The 16,962-nt window shown below is 40.2% G+C and overlaps 1 protein-coding gene across 1 annotated transcript; it reads right to left on the bottom strand.

The window, feature by feature from the left end:
- Positions 1–77: 77 nt before the first annotated feature.
- On the bottom strand, positions 78–16,952 carry LOC141793787 (centrosome and spindle pole-associated protein 1-like). The gene is made up of 28 exons (XM_074674646.1): positions 16,831–16,952; positions 14,860–15,142; positions 14,022–14,094; positions 13,704–13,807; positions 12,625–12,690; positions 11,987–12,303; positions 11,801–11,901; positions 11,542–11,638; positions 11,237–11,294; positions 10,611–10,891; positions 9,299–9,417; positions 9,031–9,172; positions 8,574–8,685; positions 6,682–6,829; positions 6,457–6,588; positions 5,628–5,740; positions 5,217–5,366; positions 4,941–5,084; positions 4,589–4,702; positions 4,351–4,417; positions 4,087–4,213; positions 3,610–3,749; positions 3,397–3,525; positions 1,603–1,643; positions 1,461–1,506; positions 1,172–1,281; positions 870–1,014; positions 78–487 (listed from the first exon to the last, which is right to left on the bottom strand). Exons 2-28 carry the CDS (start codon positions 14,956–14,958, stop codon positions 345–347), a joined length of 3,318 nt encoding a protein of 1,105 aa, XP_074530747.1. The 5' UTR covers positions 14,959–15,142; positions 16,831–16,952; the 3' UTR covers positions 78–344.
- Positions 16,953–16,962: the final 10 nt, after the last annotated feature.

The raw sequence follows: 16,962 nt of genomic DNA, 5'->3' as shown, positions 1-16,962 counted from the left end.
GTTTAAAGCTAACAAATAAGTAAGCGTGAGGTTTGTTGTTTTTTCATAGCTTGCAAACAATCCACCTACACAACATGTAAGTAAAATATAATTTATTTAGAGCAGTTCTTTTAATTTATGAAACAAAAATGCCCAAGACAGTGTGTTAGCTCTGCAACATGTCATACTGAGGTTCTGGCAGAAACAATAATGGAATAAAAAATACATCTTCATATTTACAAACCTCAGACAAAAGTTCCACATTCACATAAAAACAAAAGATAAAACAAAGTGTTTCATGATTCAAGGACAAAGGTCGCATCTGTGTCAAGAGGAAGGCACCTCTTGTCTGAGGGGATCTGTTTCTATGTCATCAGTCGCTCCGTGTCTGATGCTCCAGGCCACAGCCAGGGATCCACGTCGACCGTTTCTGCAGAACCTCGGCGGTTCAATTTGTGGAGGGAAAACCGGGGAGGGGAGAGATTGTCATCAGACAGATCCGCTGGATCTGGAGAAGAAGAGCACAGTGAGGGTGAAACACTAACCTCAGATACCCTCTGTGTTATCCTGCACTAACTACTACAAAGCTCAGTTCCTAACACAAACAACCAGTTTCCAGCTCAAAATGTCAGGCCTGATCCACGTGAAATCCACAGTTTCCATGGTTATCTGAATTCTGACAGAAGTTAATGAGCCCTCAGTTTTAGAAAGCCATAAAGGCTCTGATGTAGCATTTTAGTTCAGACACCTCAGGAAAAAAAATGCTTTTGCTTGAATTCAAGTTCATCAAGTAAAAATATAGTCAATATATTCGAGTTATTAGAGTTAGAATTATATACCAATATAGTCAAAATAAGACATCCAGCAGAATCACAATGGTACGGCCATACCAGCTGTGTTGCCATGACAGCTGAGATCCCTCACACCTCCTGTCCTGTTGCGTCTCCTCCCCTCGACACCAGGCTCAGCTTCCTGGTGTAATCTGTTGCCTCTGTAAGGATTTTGTCCAAAGGGTTGGCTGGAAGCTGCTCGATCCTGAACCGACCAAAGAGATAAAAATCCTAAGTTACACGCGATCAAAACAGCTTTCTTCGTCAGTTGTTGAAGCTTTCATGCCACTCTGTCATTTTTTAAAACTAAACTACAAGTTGAGTATGAGACATAAAAGCTCTAAGTGTTGTCAGGTGTGTACTTGGGGGAGCTGTGACTCTCTTGCCAGCCTCCTCCTCTCCCTGGCTGACAGAAGAGGAGCCTTCTCAAGCTCTGGTGTGTGGGGTACAGGAAAAGCATCTCCGAGGGGGTCTGAAAACACGACACACAAAGAACAAAGATAAAGAATATACCAAACACTGTGTCATGGTTGTGCCAAGATTTTGTTGTTTTCTGAGGACTTAAAGTCACTCTCATGTGTCTGCACCAACTAGTTTTCAACTAAACCATTAAAAATGTGTCTATTTAAATAAGCAGTTGTTTTAGCTTACCGATAAAAGCACTCTCTGATTCCAGCAGAGAACCTCTTGTTGACCTCTGTGAATGATACACAAGTTAGTTTCCATGATGCTGTTGGAGGAGTTTGTAGCTGAGGCACAGACGAAACCAAACCAATATTTACTTTTAACTTACCACATAATCATTTTGCCGGAGTGGGGACAGATCAAAATAATCTAGGAAGCAAGGAGGACAGTGTTGAATTTATTACCCCTGAGAGGTTGAAGCCATGAACCACATCTACAACTGGCTGATGAGTGATCTGTGAGTGGGACTGCCTGTCTAAATGCTGTTAATAACATGAGCACTGCTGTGTTTTGTGTTGGTTTCTCTTAGTGGATGACAAGTCTGCAGAGATATTTGTTGAGGCTTTGAATCTCTAAACTTGGGATGGAAAAAAAGCACTTTTCACCATAAGTTCTAGTTTAAAAACAGTGTTAAGTGAAAGTGATGTAACTTGTCACAGCTTGAAACTAGCAAGTCAGGGGCTCAAGCTAAAGCTTAGTGATTTGTTGGCTGTCAGATTTGCCCACATGAAATAAAAATATCTGAAATGTACCACCATCATCAAGATTAGGCATTAGTTGTATATCAAGACTGTTGTGCAGCAGAGGCCAACAGTGGATCCAGATTTAGATATAAATCTGAAGCCACTCAGTACGTTAACATGCACACAGTGGTCCAACTGATGTCATGGCTTGATCGTAAAGTCACAGTGGGGGTTCTGGCCTTATCAAAGTAGTTTTGTTTCACCCAAATTGGAGGCAGTCGTAGCTCTTTATGTCTCCTACATACTATGTGTGTTAATTAAATTACATGGTGTTTGTTGTGTTGGAGTACAGTGACTGTGGTTATCATGGTCATCTACTTCTAGGTGAAATTTGCTCAGGCCAAGGCGTACCAAGACCTGCTGAATCTTACCGCAGTTTGATGGTAATCGCATTATCTGCGTGAGTTAATTAAGCTGTGCTCAGTCCATTCTTGGTCTGACTAAGCTGTTAACATGCACTTTAAAGTGATACTCCGGGATGGAACAAGTTGGGTCCTATCACAAGGTTTAGGGTAGAAATTACCCCTACAGCAGTGTTTTTGTGCAGCAGAAGCCCAGAGCGCTCGCACCAAACACCCCCTCCCTGCTCCTCTGCCTGTTTCCTCTGCACTCAGACGGGGCCATATTTTACTTGACCAAAGACACAAATAAACGGACTCCTACCGAAAAAATCTGATATCGGTCTGCATTCACGCTTTATTTGGAGAATTTTCAGCGCGTTACTTTCACACAAAAACACCACTAAATAAGGCTCTAGTTCTCATTGTGTCTCTTTGTCCTGGCAGACTACCTGATTTTGTTTATATCTGGCATGCCGGGTGCGCGGACTGATACACTAAGTGGCGAGCGCCTCGTAGCCAGCTGAGGCTCTGCAGCGGAGGTAGCGCCGTTTTACGACACGATGAGAACTAGAGCCCTATTTAGCTGTGTTTTTGTGTGAAAGTAACGCGCTGAAAATTCTCTTAATAAAGCGTGAATGCAGACCAATATCAGATTTTTCCGGTGGGAGTCGATTTATTTGTGTTTTTGGTCAAGTAAAAAAAGGTCCCTTCTGAGTGCAGAGGAAACTGGCAGAGGAGCAGGGAGGGGGTGTTTGGTGCGAGCGCTCTGGGCTTCTGCTGCACAAAAACACTGCTGTAGGGGTAATTTCTGCCCTAAACCTTGTGATAGGACCCAACTTGTTCCATCCCGGAGTATCACTTTAATAGTCTGATCTTGTGCTGACTAAGCTCATAACCTGATTTCTGAAGCTGCATGTAAACATACTAATTGTCAGGCGTAGAAAGAGGCACATACTAGACATTTCATCCTAAATTCCCACATCCTACAAGTAGCCTAAAGTATTTCATAGGGATGAAAACATTGGAGTAAACCCTGACCATCTTGGACCGTAGACCTCTGACTGGTTAGCTGCTGATAAGGATCCCTGTAGTCCCGCCTTCTCCTGTTGGCCGTATCTCCTCCTTCCAGTTTAGGAACATCTCTAAACCCCAGTCTGGATTCACCATCTGACTCACACAAATAAACAAACCAGTCACAGCTAGTACCGTTAGAAATGGATGAGCACAGAGCTTATAAGACTTGAGCATTACCTGTATACTTGAGCTGGAGGGAGTCATGGATCCGCTGCAGGTTTCTGGGTTCTGCATTTCTGGAGGTCGGTCTTCGAACAGGAGCTTGGAGCCTCAGCCTGGCCATGTCAAACACATCAACTGGTGGGCGCTCGTGGAGTCTGGAGAAATATTGACCAGGATACAAAAAAAAGTCATGAAATGAAAGTGAAAACTTCCATGTTGTGTTAAATTGTTATGATATTGTGGTGTATTGATTCGGTCTGTCATTATTTTCTCTAAATAATGTAATGGAATCTGCTTTGAGGGCTACAGATGAAATTTTGCTTTATGGCAAACTGGTGTATTCACATGGATGCTGTGTTTTACTGTTCATGCATCCTTTTAAATGAATGAGTAATGAATTAATGTTTCACTAAAGCAAAAATGTGGACCAACTTCTTTTTGGTATAAATCTAGAGTTATGTTATGGGGCATCTGTATCTGTCAGACTCTGACCTGTCACTTAGAGGTGAATCCAAGTCCTCCCAGTCCCCCTGTTGAAGACAACCCTCGAGACGTTTCTGTTCACTGCGGAGCTGTCGTCGAAGCGCTGAAAGCTCACTGAAAACGCTGTGCTGGTCCCCTAAAAACAAGCACGCCCACAGAACAGGGTTTCACAAACCACCAAAAGGCTTCTCAGTCATAAACTCATCAGAAATTACAGAACATGTTCCACTGCCCGTTGAAAAATTTAACTCGACCACAAAACTTCTTCAGTACCAGCAGCTCGGAGCTGATTCCTACATGCAGGGACAGGAGGGGACTGGAGACCAGACGGAGAGCGCTCCTGAGAGAGAAACAGAGATAAAGTTTAATGGTTTAAAAAGAGCAACCCAGGGGAGGAGAGATTACATTATTGACCGTACTGAAACTCAGCCAGAAAGTGTTGTTTTAAAAATCATATTTCCTCCGCAGCTTTTCAAGTTAAAGTGTTTGTGAGTGTGTGTGTGAGACTCACAGACAGTGGGGCAGGTGAACGCAGGCTGTCCACAGTGGGAGGCCTCGGGGTGTACTGGTGTAGCCCATGTTTCCTCTGCAAAGTGGGGATTGGAGGTGAGGGCTCTCTGCTGACCTACAAACACACAGCCAATAATTTAAAGGTTAAAAATGCCAAAAATGGTTAAAAAAGAATGAAGCTGATTCTTTCTGAATAAATTTCCCTCCAAAAATTAAAGGACGAGTCCGCCAAAACTGACTCAAAAGTCGAACCAACTTTTATGTTGCTTTTACAGGGCCACAGACTGACTCTGTATCTGGATCAGAGGCTCAAAGACAATCAAAGTTGGAGAAAAATAACTCCACACACAAACCTCCTCCACTCGAGCCTGCCTCTCTCTTTCGTACTGCCTCCTCATTTCAGCGTTCTCTCTCTCTTCTGCCTCCTTTTTCTTCTTCTCTGCTTCCTTCTTTCTCTGTTCAGCAAGTTGGATGAGTTCCTCATTCTTTGCCTTTTGCTGAAATACAGATAGAAATACAGACAGATGGAGACAGGGAGAAAATATGAAGGGATTTAAGAGTCAGTTTTACCAAATTTAAAGACAGAACACAGCTCAACCCATCACTGTGTGTGTTTTGTGTATCCTCACCTCCATTTCTTTCCGTTTCTTTTTCTCCTGTTCTTCTTCATACTCCTTCTGAATGCGAGCTCTCTGCTCTTCCAGCCTCCTCTCCTCTTTCTCTTCCTCCAGTCTCGTCCGCTCTCTCTCCTCCGCCTTTTTCTGCATTTTCTCATCAATCTATCAACAAAAAAGGTTGATGAGACAACATGAATCAAAAATCACAAACGGCTTTTAACCCCAGGCTGTCCAGCTGTGTCAAATATCTATCAATGCACAAATAAATCCCTCTCTGACTTGGGCTGGGGTAAGCTGGTGCATTTGTTGTTTAAAGAGCTGCTTGCTAAATATTAAGAAGACTAAATATGTAATGGCTGGTTGGCAGCACATGATCAATAAAACACAGCAGCCAGCGGTACCACCAGCTGTTAAATGCTGTACCTGCTGTTTGAGGTAGGCTTTGTACTTGTCCTGCTCCTGGAGCTGCTGTTGGGTGGGCTGGTTGGAAAAAATGTTGCCTCTTGCAAACTGTGGAGTTTGAACATGGGTGAAACCTGCCACAGGAGAGGGGGAGAAATATGCAAAGAGTTGGACATATTCACTTTTTCTAAATCCATTTTCAGTCTGATTATTTCCTTGGATCATCATGAAGCCCCTTGCATACCAGACCCGTATATTTCTTGTGAATATTTTGTTACGTTATTTATTTTTTTCAAACCTACTGTTTTTCCATGCAAGCTTTCACATCATCAACGTTCTTTCGCTGAATGAAATTGCGGCTTTTATTTTTTTCGGACCAAGGTTGATTTTTCCAGAGTTGTTTGTGACAAGTACACATCCGACCAATCAAAACGATCGTTGTTGACAAGTCACATACCAAAACATTTAACATTGATTGTGTTCGTGTCCCAGCACCCTATGACAAAATACATAAAAACTACAACAACAACGATTACATTGACATTGTTTGGGCGACAATAGCTGCAGAGATTGAACATGAGGCCTACAAATTTTTTCGCTATTTTGTTCATTTGCATCTCCTATGGTGTGCAAAGGCTTTAAACTCTGTACATTTATTAAAGACCTAAGTTAAGATGTTACAGATTTTCCTAAGAGTTTCACTAAAATCATCACTGCTTTCGCTTGCCTGTTGGATTTTTTTTCTTATTGGAAGCCACAATGTTACAGGGGCTGAAGATAGTATATTTGGCATAAAGACAGTTACAAATCCTGTCACTAACTGTGTGGGTACTACACCCTGGTACAATACCAGAGATCCTCTCGTTAGGATCAGGAAGCACCGTCTGCTGGGCTGTGTTGGTGGTGAATGTTGCCCTCCTCTGCCACTGCTCTGGGTTGATGTAAGCCTCTTCGTTGAGCTTGTGCATCTGGTTTAGATCAGCTGGGAAAACAAACAAAAGGTTGGGTAATAAAAAGTCCTAAAATATCTATTGTGCTGAATGTTAAAAGAAGGGCATGAGCCTCTAGGACCCACCAATGAGGTTTCCAGTGCTGTCTCTAAGTGGAGCTCCTCCTCCCCCTCGGCCCCAGGGCTGGTGGTTCTTCATGTCCATCTCCAGCTGGGCTTCATAACGTTCGGTCTCCTCTCTCTCCCGACGCCTTCGCTCCTGTTGCTCCTGGATCTGTGGTACAGGATTTTCAAAATTACATCACAGTTCTTGGATCACCTCAGTGTTTACTAGGCTGTTTACACCTTCAATTAGAGAGGACAGGACAGGACAGTGGCTGGAGCAGTAAACAGGGTGAGAGTGGGGATGACATGCAGTAAAGAGGTCGCTGGTTTGATTCAAACCAATTCACTGACCTCATGAAACCTTAACCAAGAGACCGTACTGGTGCGCTTCAACTGTTTTTTTTTTTTTTTCATTAAGAAATACACTCACTCAGACTTCTATAATGCTTTGCAGTGTTGGGGTTATTATCACTTACCTACTGAATGAGGCTGGATAAGTTATTATAATCCTACATTATTGCATCACTTACGAGTAAACCTTGTCTGATAAATAATAATTATGAAAATCATTTTGGAATTTTAAATTATAAGTTTAAACTATCACATGTTGGTGGATCTGGGTTGTAGATGAAACTCAAAAACTATTAATTGAAAAAAAAATCAAATAACTTTTCTTTGGAACAACAGGGTTTCAGGCACGTCACATGACTGAGGAAAGGACAAAGGAAGTGTAGCTGTATAAATGCTGCTAATGGGAGCAATATGAGGGATATTAGAAGCCCTGGTATCAAAAAGCAACTAGAGGAGCGAGGTGAGGTTGAAGGCAGGTTTGAGGTATAACAGGGACACGAGGACTTCACTTACATTACATCTCTCTGTAGTAACTACATAAATATTACCTTGCTGTAAAGATCACTGCTTTCTCTCCTGGAAGCTTCCTGCCAAAATATCACAGACTAGGATGCAGTGAAAAGTTTCCTACCACCCTCATTGTTCATACTGCCTGCATGTGTTGCCTCAACCAAATAATCCAGAGTACCTTTAAAGTTAATCAGAACATCAAAGACAATTAGCATCCTGTATTTTATGAGGTTTATATGTTTAAGCAACAATTAACTAAGATTTAATTTTCCCAATGCACTGTTTGCCTGCCTGATGGGATGTACATTCACCAGCTAGCAACTCAATCAAGCAAATAGTCATGTAGACACGGTGAAGATAAGTTGCTGAAGTTCAAACTGAGCATCAGAATGGAGAAGGAAGGTGATTTAAGAGACTCTGTTGGTGCCAGACGGGCTGGTCTGAGTTTGTGACAAACCGCTGATCTACTGGGATTTTAACCCACAATAATATCCAGGGTTTACAGAGAATGGTCCCAAACAGAGAAAATCTCCAGTGAGCAGCAGTTCTTTGGGACTAAATGCCTTGTTGATTTCAGAGGTCAGAGGAGAATGAAAAGACTGGTTGGAGATAACAGAAAGACAACAAGAACTCAAATAACCACTAAACCTGTATTTGAACAGGAAGAAGCTCATTGAGATTAAAAATGTCTTTCCAAAAATGTTCTGGCAGTACAGCCAAGGTGTGCTGAGAATCATCTCTGAGACTGAGAAATGCTGCACCTTGTTCAATCTGTGCAACGAAGAATTAAGACAATTCTGACAGAGAAGGTAGGTTCAACCTGGTACTCGCAAGGTGTACCCAATAGAGTGGCTAGTCAGAGTATATTTCTTGCAAAAGCACAGATTAACCTTTTTGGGTGTATTATTTAAACAGACTCGTTAAATCTAAATATCAGAACTCAACCCTCTTGTCCTTTAAATTTAACTTTCCATTATGATATATTCCCATGTAAAAACTTTTGCTGATGTGAAAAGGAATCATTTCAAACGTAGACATGTTCCTCCACCTACCTGAAGTTTTAAAGCGTCTCTGTAGCTCATAATTCTGTCCCTGGTGAATCTGGATTTCTCTGGATTAAAACCCCTGATTTGGGAATCCACCATGGATGCCTCACTGCTGGGCCTGTCAGGGGAGTGAAATGCACAGTTAAGATCTGATCATGATGCACTGTGTCATATAACACCTCAGTTAAAAGGCCTATCACAAAAGCATCATGGTTAAAATTCAGTTCTTTGACAGGAAATTAAAATCAAACTTTTAAAGCAGATTTTAAACGGATGCAAGTGATATATACATGTTAGGCTAGACAGGACAATGCACTCAGCAGTATCTTATCACAGTTGTAATTGTTTTCAGATTGCCTCTGCACATTACAATGTGTAGAACAAGCAGATAAAGTTACAGCCAATTCTCCTCCTAATGGAATACCACCAGACATGAAAGGACAACCAGCCCAGAGATATTTACTGAACAGGAGGCTCCGGGAGGCTGCTTCCACTGTGCTGGCTGTGAGGACTGTGGTTCCCAAACCGGCTCTGTACAGCTCCTCCTGGTGGTACATTCCAGTATGACACTGGGGGGCCAGCACCAGGAACAGTCAGGTGACCGTCTAAACACACAACAAAGTTTAAGAGTATAAGGATTACTCTGAATGCAGGCAGTATGTCTTCTAATCACTAAGTCTTTGACATGTAAGTGGTTTTAGTCTCATTTAACTGAGGAGATGTTTGCTTACAGTACGCCATGTTGGGGTCAAGCATGTTTCTGGTGCCATAGTAGTGATAGGGCTCTCCATACGGGCTCCTGTAGGCTTCACTGACAGTTGATGGCGGATGGGGAGCAAACAAAGGGAGTCTGAAAAAACAAAGCATGGTATCAAATACTCGATACGTTTACAAAACAGTGTTTGATTTTAGGATACATGTAGATCCATTACATTAGGATACACATATCCATCTGAAAAACTGTCGGCTTACAGTGAGAATATTTTATTTTCATGTAAATCTCACACTTTTTTTCCATTACAAACAGTGTTAGTGTAGTTGTTTACAAACCAACAAATCCCAACACTGTAGGTAAACAGTGCACCACTGACCACAGAGCAGTACAACAAGCTCAGCCGAACAGCCTAACCACAGAGTCAACATGACATCGCCTGTGTGGAAGTTTTAAGCTGCATCTTAAGAGGATAATACCTTAATGCTGGATAATAACATGTACTGCAAGGGTTCCCAAAGCAGTTGTTAAGAAACAATGCATGCAGTGAGGCTATAGAAGAGTGTAGTGTTGAAAGCTTGGCTGTTCTTTGAAAAAAGATAAGTAACTGATGAATTAAAACTTCTGTTTTTTTGCCTTTCCAATAGTGACCTCAGTTGGTAAGTATAAAATTTGAGTGACTAGTTTTGGTTAAAGACATCTTCACCAGAGGGAAATGAATCATTCACACACTTGAGTTTGACTAAAAGTTTAATCTAATAAACCTGTAATCGCCTTCAGCACTCCCACAGACACATCAAAGTGTCTGCTCATTCAAGTAATTACTTGACAAATAAGTTTCACTTTTTGATTAAACTTCTATTATTTGCAAATTTAAACAAAACATTTCTTTTATATTTTCATGACAGGCTGTACTAAAATAGAAAAACCAGCCACAGTGAGCTGCCAGGTCATGAGGTGCAGGTGACTGGCCGTGCAACTTCAACTGTTCAGTAATTAAGTTTTTCACAAGTACAAATTGTTTGATGAGCCGCCCTTGAAAACACTTCCTGTTCTCTTGCTGTCTGAGCTGTTGAAGGATGTTTATTTAATGTTTATACTGCTGTAGATGAGTGGGGATCTTTTATGGTCAAATAAATTGATTTCATTGGGGAATATTGATTTGACATAAGATTAACCTGAGTTACAGGCTGTGTCATTGAACATATTAAACCCGTAAGTCAGGGCACCACTGTACAGGATCCACAAAGATGTTAGAGCTATTGGTTCATCTGCAGGGATCACTTAAAAAAAAAAAAAAAAAAAAGATTTAGCATAGATTTATGGCATACCTGGGGGTGTCCATGGCTCTGGGAAAGGATGGAGCTGAAGGTTGACTGTTGGGAGACAGACCCCCACCTCCGAGGCCCAGGGCAGAGCTGTACTCCAGCAGAGGGGACTGAAAAGCTACATGAGGCTGCTCAGGGGGGGAAGTCTCTGTGTCTCTTGAACATGTCCTTTCATGATAAGATAGACCTCTAGATGATGGTGACTTGTTCTCCCCTGTAGCTAAAGGCTCCAAAACTTGAAGATCTTTTCTCCGGCTCACTCCAAACTGTCTGATTCGGTCCGGCTGGTTGAGAAACAGAGAAGATATTTAAGTATATAGATTTTTTTTTTTTTTTAACCTGCACTTTAGCTAGAGTAGAGTCACCTCATTATGAATTCTAGAGGGAGTTGGAGTAATATTTTAAGACTGGCTTTCAGCTGGTTTTTAAACAGACTCAAATAAATACACAGGCCTAAACATGACCTACAGGAAAAAAACTAAAACAAACTAGCAATTCTCCAGTTATCAGTCATAACCTACAAAGTTTACGCATTATCAGCCTTTTATATCTGAATTTAGGATTTGACATGCTAATATGTGGAAATGTTCTTATATGGAAAAACAAATTTTTTTCTAGGGGCCACTCACCTGTTTCTCTGGATCATTTGCCCCAGTTAAAGCAACTTTGAGCTCCAAGTCTTTCTCCCTGCAAAAAGTTTCAACGCTGTCAAAGTTTCAAGGCATTTTACATCCTCTTAAAAAGTCTTCAACAAGTGAGTGAGAGACTCGGGCTTCTGCTTGATTATAATTGCAAATAAAAACAGAACCACTGGAGAAGGAGGAGGGTAGGAATGGCAGTGGTCTTAAAATGGGAGTGAAAATTACTTGTAGCTCAGTGGAAGGAGTATCTAACACACACCATCAGCCTGAAGAAGAGACTGTTGAAGAAATACCTCTTCTTGTTTCTGTGTTGTTCAGCGATCTGCTCCTGCAGCTCCTGTCTGTAGCGCTCCTTCCTCCTCTGTAAGGCATCTTTTGTATCAGCTATTCCTGAAAAAATAAGAACAATAAATAACATTTTTTATTGGCAGAAGTTGTAACACGTGCTAACATCAATTTTGATAATAATTATTTTGAAGAGATTTGTTTTTATCAGATGCTCGTTCTTTGATTTGGAAAAAGGTTAAGTTCACAATGTGAAATGTGTTTAACCTATTATAAGGCCAGTGGCGAACTCAGCGTCTTCTTTTTTGGTCAGTGCTCTCGATCTCCAGCCTTCTTTTGCAATACCAACTGGAGTTTCCCCCTTCTCCCTGGGAAAATCCAAAACAATGTGTACTGAGAATTGAAACAATAAATAAAATGTTTTTACACGAATGAAAAATGTATTCCAGGTACCTGCCATCAGTCTTTTTGAATCGTCTCCTCTCACAAATGTCCTCAACTCTTGTATTTCTGCCTCCCAGCAGCTCCAAGTCCTCTCTGGAGTACTCATCCTCCTCCGACTCTTGATCCACTGTCTTCCCAAGTCTGTCGTGACGCCGGAGGGGGACTAAAGACTGCTCGTCATCCTCCTTAGTGCAAAGAGACTGGACTTCTGCAAGACGCAAAGCCCTTTGCAATCCCCTGCCATCTTCTGTTAGAGTGGCTGCATCTCTTCTGGAGGAGAGCTGCTGGCTGGGGAGAACACCGGTCTGATCTCCGAGCAAGTTTTGCTACAGGGGACATAATTTTAAGAGACAACAGTCTTTTGAAAAGCAGGCTTTATTCTGATCAGTGCTTAAATCTACTATATCCATCACTAAATCCTTGTTGGCATGGTTCACGGAGGATGTTACACATGTTCTATTCTTCAAATACTTTTAGCAGTCATACCTTTACAATGTTTTTGTGCGTTTTTTTTTTTCATTAGAAATGTTAAGTCATTTCCAAGGAGCAGGTAGAAATCTCATATTTGATATTTTGGGCCTTTCCTCAGTTGCCACAGGCCATTTCTATTATTTATTGTAAAAGAGTCACTGAGCAAAGGGGTTTACCTTAACAAACCTCCTGTTATTAAGGTGCGTCAATGGTCCAGCCTGTGCAGGGTCAAAGTGGTTCTTCTGCAACAAAAATTGTGACAATAATGAATCCGATACTTGGGAGAACTGAGACTGAACAACACATCAAGGTAAAATCTTCAACTCCTCGAGCTGACAGTCTGACTTTTAATTTTCAACTTGACCATATTTGGTATCACAGGTAGATAAAACATGATGTATGTTTGCATATTTTACCCAATGAAGAATTTTGATTATTAAAAGAAAGAAAAGTTTAATCTTGGGTATTAATTCTAGAATTTCATTTGCAGGAGCGTTCGTCATGATTGATAAAACCCTTAAGGTGTACGCCCTTTGTGAACATGACTGGATCATGTAATATCAAGACATACTTCTTCATAATATTATATTTGAATTTTGTTAATGCTAATTTTTAACTGTATCACTATTATTTTTTCACATGTTTATTTAAGAACTTATTTAGGCACATTTTTAGTGCATTTACTCATCTTCAGACTTTATCCTTACACTTTTTATTTACGTTATTTAAACTATTAATCTTGTTACAATTTTGATGCTTTTAATCAAATTAAACTTTAAAACATTAACTGTTTAAATGCATATATTCTATTACTTTAGGCGTGCATTTGTCTCTACTTTAATATTTTTATAAGTATTTCCATTATTTTTCTTTTGTTTTTTAAACCTTTTAATTATTTTTTGTCAATCAATGTTGAAGCACCTTGAGCTGCATTTGATTTGTGTAAAAGTTACTATATAAATAAAAGTTGATTGATATTTCCAGACTGTGCACTTTTTTAAAGAAACCTGGCTATTTAAAGCTGCAAAGAATGCAGCAGCTGTGTCTGGTTGGATTTTATGAGTTTGTTTGACGGATATTTTAAAATGGGATAAATGCTGTATTACCAGATCCAACACATGCAGTCTGGAAAAGGATACCTTTCAGGGTCTCTTCAGATGGTAAACACACAAACACACACACAAATCAACAGACCTGGAGTAAACCAAGTTTACTACAGCCAAACCTAAAGAGAAGATATGTCTTTGGAAGTTACCTGAGCCATGTAGCGTCTGTAGTCCATTCGCAGCTCATGCTGCAGCCTCTGTTTCTTCCTCTCATACTCCACGCCAAGAGGCAGACCCACACCGCAGCTCTCCTCTGACAAAATAAGTCCATCATTTTTTCATAACAACACATGGTGAAGAGTTTCATGCCAAAATAAGACAGCTGTCACTATAAAGATCAAAAACTACTACGGTACACAGTGCTCACATGACAGAGTTTACTGAGTTTATTCATATGTTTGCTCAGTGAACCCCCCAAAAAACAGCAAATAAGAAATAAAGAGGATATATGTGGAAATGTTATTTACCTCTGCCCTGTGCTGATGACTTGGGAGGAATGTTCTCCTTAACAGTAGATCCATACACTTTCTGGGGTTTTGCCTGTTTTTCAGAAATAGACAAAATATGGTCACTACAAAGGGGTTGTTCCAGGGCTTCACATTGTAAAACAATTTAAAAAATGGGTCAGATGTCTAACACCTTTTGACTGAAACATCCTCAAAATTTGGTAACACATAATTAGTTTTCTCTTTTAACACAAAAGCAATGAAAAATAAATCAATTTGTGAATGTTATCTGCATAAATAACAGTGTATGGTAATACAAAAACTGAAATTTTATAAAGTGTTTTCTTCTTATTTTAAGTAAAAATTATCTTATACTCGATATGAGCCACATTCAACTGGTCAGTCCAGAAAATGTCTTTTTTTCCAAGTTATTCGAAGACAGAAACAAGGTCTGAATTGCTTGTAACGAGTAAAAACAATCTACCAATGGAACAAGAGAAATGTGCTTGAAACTAGAATAATGTCTTAATTCAAGTTGCCTTTCTCTTTTTCCAATGGCAGATTTTTTTTAACTTGTTACAAACAATTCAGACTTCATTTTTGTCTTTAAATAACTTGAAATACAATATTTTTCTGGACAGCTCAGGTTAATGAGGCTCATATCAAGTCTAAAAAGACATTTTCTGCTGAAAGTGAGACAAAAACGCTTGATAAGATTTCAGTTTTGCAGTGGCAGGGTCAGGGTTAGATAAGCATCAGACAATATTGAAGTCTTCAAATGTTGAATTAAAATGAAGACCCTCTGATACAATAAAACAGGTTTCAGCCCATTTACTAAACACTCATCATGCCAACACACCTTTATTTCAAAGTAAGGAGGGTCTTGTTCTAAACTGGCTTTATCCTCGGCCACTCTGGCCTTTCGCTCCCTGATGAAGTTTTGTAGCTCATCATCCATCTCTTTTTGGCAAATTCTTACAACCCAGCAGAGACCATGGAATGCAGTGCTACCCCATAGCTATCACTACAGCACAGAAGAGACAGCAAGTTTGACGACTGGCAGCAGCAGCTGAGGGGCAGTTGTCCAGCAGCTGAGAGAAGACTTCCTGCAATGGCTGTCAACAAAGGTAGAGCAGAATTCCCTAGAAACAGAGAAGAAAGGTGGTCAGCAGGTAAGAAGTGAGATATCAGTTCAGGGAACAAACATGTTAACTCACATTACCCATGTTTGACTTTTGCAATTGTCTGGGTTGTGATTTTTCCTGTTGACACGACAACGAAGAAAAAAAACTGAAGATCCAATTATATAACACAAAGAAGTTCGAATATATAACATGTAATCTTCTTTGAAAATCTCAAATGAAGAGTTCAGCTTCGTGTTTAAAGAAGCGTACTGTTCACAAATTTTTCGATTTGTCTGTTTTGTAGCAGCAGCCAGTAAGTAACTGCAAACCAAACAGACAAGAGTCTATTCCATAACCTGAGACTGCAAAAGGTGATTCTGGTTTCTATATCCTCTGAAGAGAAGTTATCAATGCAGTTACCTGAGAAACTCACTGCACTGTCTATTGCAAAATGTTTTCTAATAGAAACAAAATGCATCATTTGCAAAACACTGCAAAAAAAACAAAAAACAAAAAAATTTCTCACTGGAAATAATACAATGACGACATGTCAAATTTATAAACATAATATTTCTGTAACATTTTAAAAACTGAGGACATCAACTGCCTTAGGTCTGAGGTAAAAAATACCCATTTTTGTCAGATTTGACACATTCAGTAGGCCAGCACTCTTCTACTCAACACCCATTCCCCTGTTTTGGCAGCATGTGCTCCACATCTTTATTTTTCAGTTTTACTGGTGCTTTTACAAATGTTCAAACTACCAAGGCCATTTACCTCCATGTGACCTCCTGGGAGTCTGTCTTTTAAATATTGGTTGGGAACAGTGTGTGTAATTTACAAACAACAGGACAGTTTTTCAATTCCCCCCAGTCTCAAATGAGCTCAAGAGCGAGCTCAGACAAGATGGCAGCGTTTCTGAGTCTAGTTTGTTTCTCTTTGCATGTTAAGGATACAAATTTCAAGTAGTAGGTTTTAATGAGCAACGTTTTTGGATATGATCCTTTTCAGTGACGATTGTGGTAATCCCCCATTGGCTTTTCAGTTCTGTCACTTTATACTAGAGATGCCTCATCTCCTTATCTGCCAATCATGTCACACCTTTTGCCAGTTAAGCTCATTAGTCATGAGTTTTTCCATCATCTAATTTTTTAACATTTCAGGCCTTTTTCAGTCTAGTTTCCACTGTCTAAACTTATTAAACGGTGTTTATGTCCAAAAAAATCCCAAAAACTTGATTATAATTTAGTTAGCGTGTTAGTTTCAACATTTGGTATGTTGCCTTGGTGGTATTTATTAAGTTTCACCAGAGGTGTGCGTTTGTATTGATGAACTTATCGACCGTAAACGTTACTGTCTCTTTAATTTTGCCGTTGTCAGGCAACCACAATGAAAACGGTCGCGTCACATTCCTTACAGATAGCGTTAACCCGCTTAACGGTGTTAGCTGCACAGACACCGCTGTAACAAAGCCTGAACTAAACATGAAAAACATGTCTTTACAGAAAAATGTAGTATAATTCTTGAGTTTTCTAAGAGTAACCATTGGCCATGTCTGCTAGCTTGTTAGCTTCACAGAAAAAGGCATTCCACAAAACTACAAAAGCTAAACACAGGTTAACTAGCCTTTGGTGAAATTACCTGGTTAACTATGACTGTTACCGTCTGTTTTGTAAACCCAACTGTTTCCCTGAGTATTACCTTACCTCAGAGGGCAGTATGTCTCAGCCTATTAATGTTCGTGCTGGTTTTTGGTCATCTTCTCATCGTCTTTGAGCCAAACACTACCCGGTTTCTACTCAGGCTAACACCACTTCCGCTTTGAACTGTCAAAATAA

Source organism: Halichoeres trimaculatus, unplaced genomic scaffold (genome assembly GCF_033239565.1).
Source record: "Halichoeres trimaculatus isolate MK-OKI-2021-1 unplaced genomic scaffold, fHalTri1.1 fHalTri1_scaffold_7, whole genome shotgun sequence".
Lineage (NCBI taxonomy): Eukaryota > Metazoa > Chordata > Actinopteri > Labriformes > Labridae > Halichoeres > Halichoeres trimaculatus.
This window is presented reverse-complemented; position numbering and strand designations above follow the sequence as displayed.